Source organism: Hemitrygon akajei, chromosome 25 (assembly GCF_048418815.1).
Source record: "Hemitrygon akajei chromosome 25, sHemAka1.3, whole genome shotgun sequence".
In the NCBI taxonomy this organism is placed as follows: Eukaryota; Metazoa; Chordata; class Chondrichthyes; order Myliobatiformes; family Dasyatidae; genus Hemitrygon; species Hemitrygon akajei.
The window spans coordinates 3,068,688-3,082,919 of NC_133148.1; the positions used below are offsets into that span (position 1 = coordinate 3,068,688).

The 14,232-nt window shown below is 49.9% G+C and overlaps 1 protein-coding gene across 3 annotated transcripts in view; it reads right to left on the minus strand.

Annotated features, from left to right (window-relative positions):
- Positions 1 to 399: 399 nt before the first annotated feature.
- LOC140716330 (ankyrin repeat and protein kinase domain-containing protein 1-like) overlaps positions 400 to 14,232 on the minus strand; it is a 50,604-nt gene continuing 36,771 nt past the window's right edge. For all 3 annotated transcript variants that reach the window (XM_073028943.1, XM_073028942.1, XM_073028944.1), the window contains 2 exons: positions 4,414 to 4,510; positions 400 to 2,054 (listed from right to left, as the gene is read on the minus strand). In XM_073028943.1, coding sequence (XP_072885044.1) covers positions 1,963 to 2,054; positions 4,414 to 4,510 — 189 coding nt within the window. In that variant the 3' untranslated portion in view covers positions 400 to 1,962. The remainder of the gene's footprint in view (positions 2,055 to 4,413; positions 4,511 to 14,232) is intronic.

The following is a 14,232-nucleotide window of genomic DNA, read 5'->3' on the forward strand; positions in this document are numbered from 1 at the left end:
TCAACTTACATTCTACTATACTACAACAGAGACAATAACACAATTATTAACATGAGCTAAATTAAATTAAAATACTTCCATCTCTGTCAATAATGATGTTTATCCCATAAAGGTGCCCAGCTGTCCAGGGACATTGTGTGTTTCGTCTCCACAGTTACCCAGGCACGAGTATCCTCCTGGAACATCACTAGCCAGTGTCCCCAGGCAGAATCCACTGCTACCCATTTTCAAGAGCTCCAGACAGCTATCTTTGCTAGGCTTAGGTGTAATCCTGATATCCTCATCCCTTCTTGCCCCACCTCCTTACTGAGGCAGTCTCATTCCTCAAATCTAACGCCAGGTTTGTTTGGCAGAAGGAATGACCCTTGTGACTCTCCACAGACGCCGAATGAATGGACATGAGTTTCCAGAAATTTATTTCAGATTTCCAGCATCTGCAGGTATGTTTCCAGTTTAACATTTATAAATCGAGGGATTGGAATCCCCAGCAGAACAAACAGGAGCAGCCCTACCCCAACATTCTGCCCCCTTGTTATCTCCCCCAATATTCACGGAGAGGCGCTCCATATTATCAGGCTCTTAGCCTATCGAGTTCGTGCTGACTTATGAACACCATTTCCCAGTCTGCACTCGAGATGGTGGCACTTCAGAAAGGAAGGGGGAGGAGGTATTGATGGGGATCTGAGGGTGTGGTGGGATGTTATCACCCAAAGGGGGACTGGAATCTTTAACGTGCTATTGAGAGAGGGGGATGTCAGCAAGTGGTCCAGCACAGAGTCCTTTCAACTCACCGCATTCATGGTGACTTCTCTACCCCCCCCCCCCCCACCTACACCAATCCTATTTTCCCGCATTAGGGCCGTATCTCACTATCAGAGTCACTGGCTAATTGCTATTTGATTGTAAATCCTTCCACCACCTCCTCTGGCAGCTATTCCCAGATATCAATCTCTCCCTAGAGTGAAACACACTTATTCCTCAGATCCCTCTTAAGTATCCTTCGTCTCCCCATAACCCCCAACCCCCCCACTTGGTTTTGTTAACCCCTCCTACAGGGGAAAGGATTTCTGATTATCTACCCTGTCTATACCAGGTCTCCCTCAGCCTCCTTTACTCCAGGGAAAACAGTCCCGTCCTCGCCGATCTCTCTCCATGATTAAATTTCTCCAAACCAGGAAACAACCTGGGGAAATCTCCTCTGCACCCTTTCCAGCACAACCCGTAAAGTGGCACCCAGAGCTACACCGAATCAGGAAGGGTGTATCTAATTATCAGAAGTCCCCACCATAAGGGCCATGCCATCTTCTCACAGCTACCATCGACCAGGAGGTACAAAAGCCTCAAGTCCCACGCACCTGGGTTCAGGGACAGCAACTTCCCTGCAAACATTCAGTTCTTGAACCAACCCACACTAACCTAACGCTACATCAGCAACAGACCATTACAGACCTGCCTCTTTCATTACCAGGGACTTATCTCCTTGTTTTCTCTCTCTTCACCCACAAAGGTCTTGTTATGCAGTTTGTTTCTTTGCTGTCTGGTAAAATTGATATATAATTTATGTTCTGTGTGTTATTTCTAACCAACGTGCCTGTGATGCTGCTGCAAGTTTTCATTGTATATGTACCTCACCGGACTGGTGACTACGAGCTACACCTGACTTGGGCAACACCCCAACCCTTCTCTTCCCTGGCGTATAAAGGCAAGGGCACCACACACCTTCTTCACTGTCCAATATCAGAGACAGAGACACCCTCAGCATCTGAGACATATCCAGATGAAGGCGAGGTCTGGTAAGATGTGGGCCAAGTGCTGGGGCGTGGCATGATGAGCACCAACTCATTGGGCTGAATGGCCTGTTCCCCGGTCTTTCCATATCTGCTCTCCCCACTCCCCCATCCCCAGAAGGCACAGTGGTGAAGGCAGGGCTGGGGTTGGGTAGGAGGTCAGGAATCCAGGAATCTACTTCTTAGGGGACTTCCGGATGATGTGCATTGTGTTCCTGTTGCCGATCTGCAGCCCTTCGATCCTGGAAGCCAGCACGGTGATCTTGCCTGAGGGAGATGCAGAAAACATGTGTCAAGGAAATTGAATCCACTCGGGAAAAGTGACCTTGTATTACAGCGGATGTTTGAGCCACGGGTGAAGCCCCAGAGCTGGAGAGTAGTCGGCATTGTTCCTTTGTTCAAGAAGAGAAATATGGATAATCCTGAGAATTATACACCAGTGAGCCCCACACCACTGGTAGGAGAGTTACTGGAGGGATGTTAGAGAAAGGATTTACATGCATTTGGGAAAACATGGACTGATTAGGATAGTCAGTATTGATTTATGTGAGACAAGTCATGTGTGATAAACTGGATTGAGTGTTCTGAGGAGGTGACAAAGGTGATCAATGTGGGTAGGGTAGTGGATGTTAGAACATAAACGAAAAACAATACAGAACAGTACAGGCCCTTCAACCCACAATATTATGCCAACATTTTAACCTACTCCAAGATCAATTTAAAACCTTCTCTTCCACATTAACCTCCTAAATTTATCAGCCTCTGTCACCTATATCTTCCTCCACTCACTTTTTAAGATGTCCTCTAGTATTAGCTATTACCAATAAGACTGTGGCTGTCCACTGTAGGTGTGCCTCTTCATTTTATACACTCCTATCATCCTCCTTCACTCCAAAGAGAAAAGCCCTAGTTTACTCAACCTTTTCTCATAAGGTGTGCTCTAATCCAGGCAACATTCTGGAAATTCTGTGGTTAATGAAGGCTAGCACACTGTATGCTTCCTAAACCACCTTGTCAACTTGTGCAGCTATTTTCAGTGATCTGTGGGTATGGAGCCCTAGATCCCTCTGCTCCTCCACACAGCTAAAAATTCTTGCCATTAACCCTGTACTCCACTTTCAAATTTGATCTTCCTAATGTATCACTTCACACTGAGCTGAACTGCGTCTGCCTTTGCTCAGCCCAGGTCTGGATTCTGTCAATGTCCAGTTGCAGCCTACAACAAACTTCTGCACCATCCCCAACACAACCAACCTTTGCATCACCTGCATGGACTTCTTTGTTGTCTACATTGACTTTAGTGAAGCTTTTGACAAGGTCCCTCAGGGTAGGCTGAACCAGAATATGAAAATGCATAGGATCCACAGTAACTTCGTAGTTTGGATCCAGATCCTGCTTGCCCGCAGAAGACAGAGAACAGCGTGGAAAGATGTTATTCTGGCTGGAGGTCCATGGCCAGTGGTGGTCCACAGGGATCACTGTTGGATCTCTGTTGTTTGTGATACATATAAGTGATCGGCAAAAGTATATTTGGGTGGGTTAGTAAGATTGCAAACGACACAAAAAACTTGGTGCTGTTGTAGACAGTGTAGAAGGACACAGCAGGATATAGATCACTTCCAAATCTGGGCAGAGAGATGGCAGATAGAGTTTAATCAAGGGCAGTGTGAGGTATTGACCTCCAGGAGGTCCAAATGTAAAGAGAAAGTGTACAGTTAATGGTAGGTGCCTTAGCAGCACTAATGTACAGAGAGAACTTAGGGTCCAAGTTCATAGCTACTTGACAGTGACCACACAAGTAGATAGTGGTAAAGAAGGTGTATAGCACGTTTGCCTTTATGGGACAAAGCACAGAATATAAAATTCAGGAAGTCATGATGCAACTGTATAATAGTTTGGTTAAGCCACACGTGGAGTATTGTGTGCAGTTCTGGTCACCTCGAAACAGGAAGAATATGGAGACTGTGGAGACGGTGCACAGGAGGCTCACCAGGATGCTGCTTGGATTAGAGGGTAGGAGTGTTGGACAAACTTGGGTTGTTTTCTCTGGAGCGTCAGAGGCTGAGGGGAGACCTGATAGAAGTTTGTAAAGTTCTGGGAGGAATAGCTGGGGTAATGGTCAGAGTCATTAACCCAGATTGGGAATGTCAGATTCTATAAGACATGTTTAAGGTGAGAGGGGGAAAGTTTAAATGGGATGTGTGGGCATTCTTTTTTTTTTTTACACACAGAGAGTGGTAGATGTCTGGAACAGGCTGCCAGGTATGGTGGTGGAAACATACTACAATGTTATTTAAGAAGCTGTTTGACACATGAATGTGTAGAGAATGGAGGATATGGATCTTATACAGGCAAAAGATTTTAGTGATCAGTACAGAATGGACTTCTTTAATCCTGATCTATCTCCTTGTGGCCCTTGGACCTCATTGTCTACTTGCACTGTAATTTCTCTGTGACTGTAACACTTTAACCTGCCTTCTGTTTTCCTTTGTTCTACCTCAACGCAGTTATGAAATGGAATGATCCTTTTGGAGAGGAAACAAGGAAAAGTGTTTCATTGGAGTAAGCTCTTTGAGATTTAGCAGGGACATACCCCTTGCATTTGTCGATGAGGTTCTGATCTCACCTCTTTCTTTGTAGTACTGTCCCCGCTCTACACCTTCTCCCATCGTTCCAGTTGAGAACGTGCCTGCTGAGCATCCCGGCTCTTCTGGAAGCTTCCTCTGAAAGACAAGAGAGGGGTTAGCAGGGGAGTAAACAGGGAAGGCTTGGTTGCCGGCACTGAACCAGGCCCCATGGGCATGGGTTGAGCGCTTGCACTGCTTCAACCTCACGGCGAGGGTTCGAATTCCATTTGGGCAATGCTGGAATTCAGAGAGTGGAGTAACATCATGAATGACCCATCTCAGTGAATTTTTAACCAGGTCCTGTGTGTGTTAGGCAGAATTGGAAGGTTAGTTCACATGGCATCCAGGGTGAGTGAGTGTCAGTACCTCCAGTCGAACTCTGTCTTTTTGTGTGCTTCCCCCTAGCTGTCAGTCTGTGTTTTTGTATTGCCATGTGCTCTTGTTTGTTTTCATGCCCCATGTGCTCCTGTCCCCGCTCCTGCTCTACTCTGGCCCCTCTATCACTGAGTACTCCGCCTCTCACCTGTTTCTCATTATTACCTGTTTCGCTGCCACTTCTGTCTCATTGTGCTCCACCTATCATCTGCCTCTCTGTTTATTGCTCAATGTATTTCAGTCCCGTGTTTTCACCTGTTGGTGGCCCGATTGTGCCAGTGAGTTTTCCTGAGCCTTTCCAGCATTCATATCTGTACTCTGTCCGTCTGAATATCGACTCTGCCTGTCTCCCAATTCTGGTTTTTTGGATTTCTCTGGAAGTTTTGATCTCTGCCTGAACTTTGGCGCCGACTTTGTTTGCACCTCAGGATTTGTTACTCAATTAATCTCACTGTGTGCACAGTACTGGGTCTGCAATTGGATCCCTGCTCCAGTGTCCAGACAGCGAGCCAACTCGGTACAAAATTGGCTTGGTGAGGAGGGGGGGATCAAAGCTTGCTGATGGGTTGTTATTCAACCTGGAGGTCTATAACCAGTGGTGTGCCAGAGAGATTGGTGCTGAGTCCCTTCTTGTATGTAGTCTACATTAATGATTTGGAAGGCGATGTTGCTAACATGGAGAGTTGAATTTGCAGCTAACACTGAAACGGGTGATGTGGTGGACAGAAAGGAAAGTTGTCTATAAGGTTACAGCAGGTTCTGGATCACCTGAGAAGGTGGAGAAGGGGATGGCAGAGGGAATTTAACCCAGCCAAGTGCAGAGCACTGATTATGGAAAGTTACAGCAGGGTTGCACTACGCAGTAAATAACAGGACCCTGGGTAATGGAACACTGAGACCCAGAACAGGTACATAGTTCTTCAAAAGTGGTTACACAGGGAGACGGGCAGGTGAAGAAGGTGTATGGTACATTTGCTTTCAACTGAGTACAGGAGTTGGGATGAGATATTGGTGCACCAAGAGTACTGTGTGCAGTTCTGGTCACCCAGCTCTAAGAAGGATATGATTAAGGAGGAGAGGATGCAGGAAAGATTCATGAGGATGTTGCCAGGACTGGAGGGCTTCGAGACTGGACAGGCTGAGTCTGTCTTTCCTCGAGGGAAGAAGGCTGAGGGCTGACCTGATAGAGGGATGTTATTCAGAGTGGCGGTCTGTGACCAGTGGTATGCCACAGGGATTGGTGCTGGGTCCCCTATAGTTTGTCGTCTACATTAATCATTTGGATGACTACGTTGCCAAAGCGGAGAGTGAATTTGCAGGTAACACCAAAACAGGTGAAGTGGTGGAGAGTGAGGAATGTTGTCTACAGTTGCAAGCAGGATCTGGAGCACTGGGGGAAGTGGGCAAGAGGGGGTGGCGGAGGGAATTTAACTCAGACTAGTGCAAAATGCTGCATCTTGGTAGGTTAAAGAAGAGTGGAACTTACTAAGAGAATGCCTGGGCTCTGGGCAGTGTTGTGGAACAGAAGTGGAATTAGTGCCGAGACACAGTGGGATGCTTGCCTTGCAAACTGTTGGTACAGATCAGATCACTTCACTGTGCATCGAGGCAGAGCAAGGGAAGACAGAACAAAACAGTAACAGCTACAGAGCAAGTGTCGTGCAGTTAAACAGGAACGTGCCAGGTTATCACAAGGTAGATTGTGAGGTCAGAAGTCCAACTTATCACACTAGGGAACCAAAAATAAGTCTTAAAACGGAGGGGTAGAAGCTGTCTTTGAGTCCGGAGATGCCTGCTTTTAGGGTTTTGTAACTTTTGCCTAACAGAAGAGGGAAGAAGAGATACCTAGGGATAGAGGGACATGGTTCCCTAAAAGTGGAGACACAAGAGGGTGTTTGGCACACTAACTTGCATTGGTCAGAGCACTGAGTACAGCAGTTGGGACGGTGTGTTAAAGCTGTACAAGTGATTGGTGAGACCACTCCTGGTGTACTCTGTGCAGTTGGGACGGTGTGTTAAAGCTGTACAAGTGATTGGTGAGACCGCTCCTGGTGTACTCTGTGTGGTTGGGACGGCGTGTTAAAGCTGTACAAGTGATTGGTGAGACCACTCCTGGTGTACTCTGTACAGTTGGGACGGTGTGTTAAAGCTGTACAAGTGATTGGTGAGACCGCTCCTGGTGTACTCTGTGCGGTTGGGACGGCGTGTTAAAGCTGTACAAGTGATTGGTGAGACCACTCCTGGTGTACTCTGTACAGTTGGGACGGCGTGTTAAAGCTTTACAAGTGATTGGTGAGACCGCTCCTGGTGTATTCTGTACGGTTGGGACGGCGTGTTAAAGCTGTACAAGTGATTGGTGAGACCGCTCCTGGTGTACTCTGTGCGGTTGGGACGGCGTGTTAAAGCTTTACAAGTGATTGGTGAGACCGCTCCTGGTGTATTCTGTACAGTTGGGACGTCGTGTTAAAGCTGTACAAGTGATTGGTGAGACCGCTCCTGGTGTACTCTGTGCAGTTGGGACGGCGTGTTAAAGCTGTACAAGTGATTGGTGAGACCGCTCCTGGTGTACTCTGTGCGGTTGGGACGGCGTGTTAAAGCTGTACAAGTGATTGGTGAGACCGCTCCTGGTGTACTCTGTGCAGTTGGGACGGCGTGTTAAAGCTGTACAAGTGATTGGTGAGAGGGCTCCTGGTGTACTCTGTACAGTTGGGACGGCGTGTTAAAGCTGTACAAGTGATTGGTGAGACCGCTCCTGGTGTACTCTGTGCGGTTGGGACGGCGTGTTAAAGCTGTACAAGTGATTGGTGAGAGGGCTCCTGGTGTACTCTGTGCGGTTGGGACGGCGTGTTAAAGCTGTACAAGTGATTGGTGAGACCGCTCCTGGTGTACTCTGTGCGGTTGGGACGGCGTGTTAAAGCTGTACAAGTGATTGGTGAGAGGGCTCCTGGTGTACTCTGTGCAGATGGGACGGCGTGTTAAAGCTGTACAAGTGATTGGTGAGACCGCTCCTGGTGTACTCTGTACAGTTGGGACGGCGTGTTAAAGCTGTACAAGTGATTGGTGAGACCGCTCCTGGTGTACTCTGTGCGGTTGGGACGGCGTGTTAAAGCTGTACAAGTGATTGGTGAGACCGCTCCTGGTGTACTCTGTACAGTTGGGACGTCGTGTTAAAGCTGTACAAGTGATTGGTGAGACCGCTCCTGGTGTACTCTGTGCAGTTGGGACGGCGTGTTAAAGCTGTACAAGTGATTGGTGAGACCGTTCCTGGTGTACTCTGTGCAGTTGGGACGGCGTGTTAAAGCTGTACAAGTGATTGGTGAGACCGCTCCTGGTGTACTCTGTGCGGTTGGGACGGCGTGTTAAAGCTGTACAAGTGATTGGTGAGACTGCTCCTGGTGTACTCTGTGCGGTTGGGACGGCGTGTTAAAGCTGTACAAGTGATTGGTGAGACCGCTCCTGCTGTACTCTGTACAGTTGGGACGGCGTGTTAAAGCTGTACAAGTGATTGGTGAGACCGTTCCTGGTGTACTCTGTGCAGTTGGGACGGCGTGTTAAAGCTGTACAAGTGATTGGTGAGACCGCTCCTGGTGTACTCTGTACAGTTGGGACGTCGTGTTAAAGCTGTACAAGTGATTGGTGAGACCGCTCCTGGTGTACTCTGTACAGTTGGGACGGCGTGTTAAAGCTGTACAAGTGATTGGTGAGACCGCTCCTGGTGTACTCTGTACAGTTGGGACGTCGTGTTAAAGCTGTACAAGTGATTGGTGAGACCGCTCCTGGTGTACTCTGTGCAGTTGGGACGGCGTGTTAAAGCTGTACAAGTGATTGGTGAGACCGTTCCTGGTGTACTCTGTGCAGTTGGGACGGCGTGTTAAAGCTGTACAAGTGATTGGTGAGACCGCTCCTGCTGTACTCTGTGCGGTTGGGACGGCGTGTTAAAGCTGTACAAGTGATTGGTGAGACCGCTCCTGGTGTACTCTGTGCGGTTGAGACGGTGTGTTAAAGCTGTACAAGTGATTGCTGAGACCGCTCCTGGTGTACTCTGTACAGTTGGGACGGTGTGTTAAAGCTGTACAAGTGATTGCTGAGACCGCTCCTGGTGTACTCTGTGCAGATGGGACGTCGTGTTAAAGCTGTACAAGTGATTGGTGAGACCGCTCCTGGTGTACTCTGTGCGGTTGGGACGGCGTGTTAAAGCTGTACAAGTGATTGGTGAGACCGCTCCTGGTGTACTCTGTGCAGTTGGGACGGCGTGTTAAAGCTGTACAAGTGATTGGTGAGACCGCTCCTGGTGTACTCTGTACAGTTGGGACGGTGTGTTAAAGCTGTACAAGTGATTGCTGAGACCGCTCCTGGTGTACTCTGTGCGGTTGGGACGGCGTGTTAAAGCTGTACAAGTGATTGGTGAGACCGCTCCTGGTGTACTCTGTACTGTTGGGACGGCGTGTTAAAGCTGTACAAGTGATTGCTGAGACCGCTCCTGGTGTACTCTGTGCGGTTGGGACGGCGTGTTAAAGCTGTACAAGTGATTGGTGAGACCGCTCCTGGTGTACTCTGTGCAGTTGGGACGGCGTGTTAAAGCTGTACAAGTGATTGGTGAGACCGCTCCTGGTGTACTCTGTACAGTTGGGACGGTGTGTTAAAGCTGTACAAGTGATTGCTGAGACCGCTCCTGGTGTACTCTGTGCGGTTGGGACGGCGTGTTAAAGCTGTACAAGTGATTGGTGAGAGGGCTCCTGGTGTACTCTGTACAGTTGGGACGTCGTGTTAAAGCTGTACAAGTGATTGGTGAGACCGCTCCTGGTGTACTCTGTGCAGTTGGGACGGCGTGTTAAAGCTGTACAAGTGATCGGTGAGACCGCTCCTGGTGTACTCTGTGCGGTTGGGACGGTGTGTTAAAGCTGTACAAGTGATTGGTGAGACCGCTCCTGGTGTACTCTGTGCGGTTGGGACGGCGTGTTAAAGCTGTACAAGTGATTGGTGAGACCGCTCCTGGTGTACTCTGTACAGTTGGGACGTCGTGTTAAAGCTGTACAAGTGATTGGTGAGACCGCTCCTGGTGTACTCTGTGCAGTTGGGACGGTGTGTTAAAGCTGTACAAGTGATTGGTGAGACCGTTCCTGGTGTACTCTGTGCAGTTGGGACGGCGTGTTAAAGCTGTACAAGTGATTGGTGAGACCGCTCCTGGTGTACTCTGTGCGGTTGGGACGGCGTGTTAAAGCTGTACAAGTGATTGGTGAGACTGCTCCTGGTGTACTCTGTGCGGTTGGGACGGCGTGTTAAAGCTGTACAAGTGATTGGTGAGACCGCTCCTGCTGTACTCTGTGCAGTTGGGACGGCGTGTTAAAGCTGTACAAGTGATTGGTGAGACCGCTCCTGGTGTACTCTGTGCGGTTGGGACGGTGTGTTAAAGCTGTACAAGTGATTGGTGAGACCGCTCCTGGTGTACTCTGTGCGGTTGAGACGGTGTGTTAAAGCTGTACAAGTGATTGCTGAGACCGCTCCTGGTGTACTCTGTACAGTTGGGACGGTGTGTTAAAGCTGTACAAGTGATTGCTGAGACCGCTCCTGGTGTACTCTGTGCAGATGGGACGTCGTGTTAAAGCTGTACAAGTGATTGGTGAGACCGCTCCTGGTGTACTCTGTGCGGTTGGGACGGCGTGTTAAAGCTGTACAAGTGGTTGGTGAGACCGCTCCTGGTGTACTCTGTACAGTTGGGACGGCGTGTTAAAGCTGTACAAGTGATTGGTGAGACCGCTCCTGGTGTACTCTGTACCGTTGGGACGGCGTGTTAAAGCAGTACAAGTGATTGGTGAGACCGCTCCTGGTGTACTCTGTGCGGTTGGGACGGCGTGTTAAAGCTGTACAAGTGATTGGTGAGACCGCTCCTGGTGTACTCTGTGCGGTTGGGACGGTGTGTTAAAGCTGTACAAGTGATTGGTGAGACCGCTCCTGGTGTACTGTGTGCAGTTGGGACGGTGTGTTAAAGCTGTACAAGTGATTGCTGAGACCGCTCCTGGTGTACTCTGTGCAGATGGGACGTCGTGTTAAAGCTGTACAAGTGATTGCTGAGACCGCTCCTGGTGTACTCTGTACAGTTGGGACGGTGTGTTAAAGCTGTACAAGTGATTGGTGAGACCGCTCCTGGTGTACTCTGTGCGGTTGGGACGGCGTGTTAAAGCTGTACAAGTGATTGGTGAGAGGGCTCCTGGTGTACTCTGTGCGGTTGGGACGGCGTGTTAAAGCTGTACAAGTGATTGGTGAGACCACTCCTGGTGTACTCTGTGCGGTTGGGACGGTGTGTTAAAGCTGTACAAGTGATTGCTGAGACCGCTCCTGGTGTACTCTGTGCGGTTGGGACGGCGTGTTCAAGCTTTACAAGTGATTGGTGAGACCGCTCCTGGTGTACTCTGTGCGGTTGGGACGGCGTGTTAAAGCTGTACAAGTGATTGGTGAGATCGCTCCTGGTGTACTCTGTGCGGTTGGGACGGCGTGTTAAAGCTGTACAAGTGATTGGTGAGAGGGCTCCTGGTGTACTCTGTGCGGTTGGGACGGTGTGTTAAAGCTGTACAAGTGATTGGTGAGACCGCTCCTGGTGTACTCTGTGCAGTTGGGACGGCGTGTTAAAGCTGTACAAGTGATTGGTGAGACCGCTCCTGGTGTACTCTGTGCAGTTCGACGGTGAGTTAAAGCTGTACAAGTGATTGGTGAGACCGCTCCTGGTGTACTCTGTGCAGTTGGGTCGGCGTGTAAAAGCTGTACAAGTGATTGGTGAGAGGGCTCCTGGTGTACTCTGTGCAGTTGGGACGGCGTGTTAAAGCTGTACAAGTGATTGGTGAGACCGCTCCTGGTGTACTCTGTGCGGTTGGGACGGCGTGTTAAAGCTGTACAAGTGATTGGTGAGACCGCTCCTGGTGTACTCTGTGCGGTTGGGTCGGCGTGTTAAAGCTGTACAAGTGATTGGTGAGACCGCTCCTGGTGTACTCTGCGGTTGGGTCGGCGTGTTAAAGCTGTACAAGTGATTGGTGAGACCGCTCCTGGTGTACACTGTGCGGTTGGGACGGCGTGTTAAAGCTGTACAAGTGATTGGTGAGACCGCTCCTGGTGTACTCTGTGCAGTTGGGACGGCGTGTTAAAGCTGTACAAGTGATTGGTGAGACCGCTCCTGGTGTACTCTGTGCGGTTGGGACGGCGTGTTAAAGCTGTACAAGTGATTGGTGAGAGGGCTCCTGGTGTACTCTGTACAGTTGGGACGGCGTGTTAAAGCTGTACAAGTGATTGGTGAGACCACTCCTGGTGTACACTGTGCGGTTGGGACGGCGTGTTAAAGCTGTACAAGTGATTGGTGAGACCGCTCCTGGTGTACTCTGTACAGTTGGGACGGCGTGTTAAAGCTGTACAAGTGATTTGTGAGACCGCTCCTGGTGTACTCTGTGCGGTTGGGACGGCGTGTTAAAGCTGTACAAGTGATCGGTGAGACCGCTCCTGGTGTACTCTGTGCAGTTGGGACGGCGTGTTAAAGCTGTACAAGTGATTGGTGAGACCGCTCCTGGTGTACTCTGTGCGGTTGGGACGGCGTGTTAAAGCTGTACAAGTGATTGGTGAGACCGCTCCTGGTGTACTCTGTACAGTTGGGACGGCGTGTTAAAGCTGTACAAGTGATTGGTGAGACCACTCCTGGTGTACTCTGTGCGGTTGGGACGGCGTGTTAAAGCTGTACAAGTGATTGCTGAGACCGCTCCTGGTGTACTCTGTGCAGTTGGGTCGGCGTGTTAAAGCTGTACAAGTGATTGGTGAGAGGGCTCCTGGTGTACTCTGTGCGGTTGGGACGGCGTGTTAAAGCTGTACAAGTGATTGCTGAGACCGCTCCTGGTGTACTCTGTGCAGATGGGACGGCGTGTTAAAGCTGTCCAAGTGATTGGTGAGACCGCTCCTGGTGTACTCTGTGCGGTTGGGACGGCGTGTTAAAGCTGTACAAGTGATTGGTGAGACCGGTCCTGGTGTACTCTGTACAGTTCGGACGGCGTGTTAAAGCTGTACAAGTGATTGGTGAGACCACTCCTGGTGTACTCTGTGCGGTTGGGACGGCGTGTTAAAGCTGTACAAGTGATTGCTGAGACCGCTCCTGGTGTACTCTGTGCAGATGGGACGGCGTGTTAAAGCTGTCCAAGTGATTGGTGAGACCGCTCCTGGTGTACTCTGTACAGTTGGGACGGCGTGTTAAAGCTGTACAAGTGATTGGTGAGACCGCTCCTGGTGTACTCTGTGCGGTTGGGTCGGCGTGTTAAAGCTGTACAAGTGATTGGTGAGACCGCTCCTGGTGTACTCTGTGCGGTTGGGACGGCGTGTTAAAGCTGTACAAGTGATTGGTGAGACCGCTCCTGGTGTACTCTGTGCAGTTGGGACGGCGTGTTAAAGCTGTACAAGTGATTGGTGAGACCGCTCCTGGTGTACTCTGTGCGGTTGGGACGGCGTGTTAAAGCTGTACAAGTGATTGGTGAGACCGCTCCTGGTGTACTGTGTGCAGTTGGGACGGCGTGTTAAAGCTGTACAAGTGATTGGTGAGAGGGCTCCTGGTGTACTCTGTACAGTTGGGACGGCGTGTTAAAGCTGTACAAGTGATTGGTGAGACCACTCCTGGTGTACACTGTGCGGTTGGGACGGCGTGTTAAAGCTGTACAAGTGATTGGTGAGACCGCTCCTGGTGTACTCTGTACAGTTGGGACGGCGTGTTAAAGCTGTACAAGTGATTGGTGAGACCGCTCCTGGTGTACTCTGTGCAGTTGGGACGGCGTGTTAAAGCTGTACAAGTGATTGGTGAGAGGGCTCCTGGTGTACTCTGTACAGTTGGGACGGCGTGTTAAAGCTGTACAAGTGATTGGTGAGACCGCTCCTGGTGTACTCTGTGCAGTTGGGACGGCGTGTTAAAGCTGTACAAGTGATTGGTGAGACCGCTCCTGGTGTACTCTGTGCAGTTGGCACGGCGTGTTAAAGCTGTACAAGTGATTGGTGAGACCACTCCTGGTGTACACTGTGCGGTTGGGACGGCGTGTTAAAGCTGTACAAGTGATTGGTGAGAGGGCTCCTGGTGTACTCTGTACAGTTGGGACGGCGTGTTAAAGCTGTACAAGTGATTGGTGAGAGGGCTCCTGGTGTACTCTGTACAGTTGGGACGGCGTGTTAAAGCTGTACAAGTGATTGGTGAGACCACTCCTGGTGTACACTGTGCGTTTGGGACGGCGTGTTAAAGCTGTACAAGTGATTGGTGAGAGGGCTCCTGGTGTACTCTGTACAGTTGGGACGGCGTGTTAAAGCTGTACAAGTGATTGGTGAGAGGGCTCCTGGTGTACTCTGTACAGTTGGGACGGCGTGTTAAAGCTGTACAAGTGATTGGTGAGAGGGCTCCTGGTGTACTCTGTACAGTTGGGACGGCGTGTTAAAGC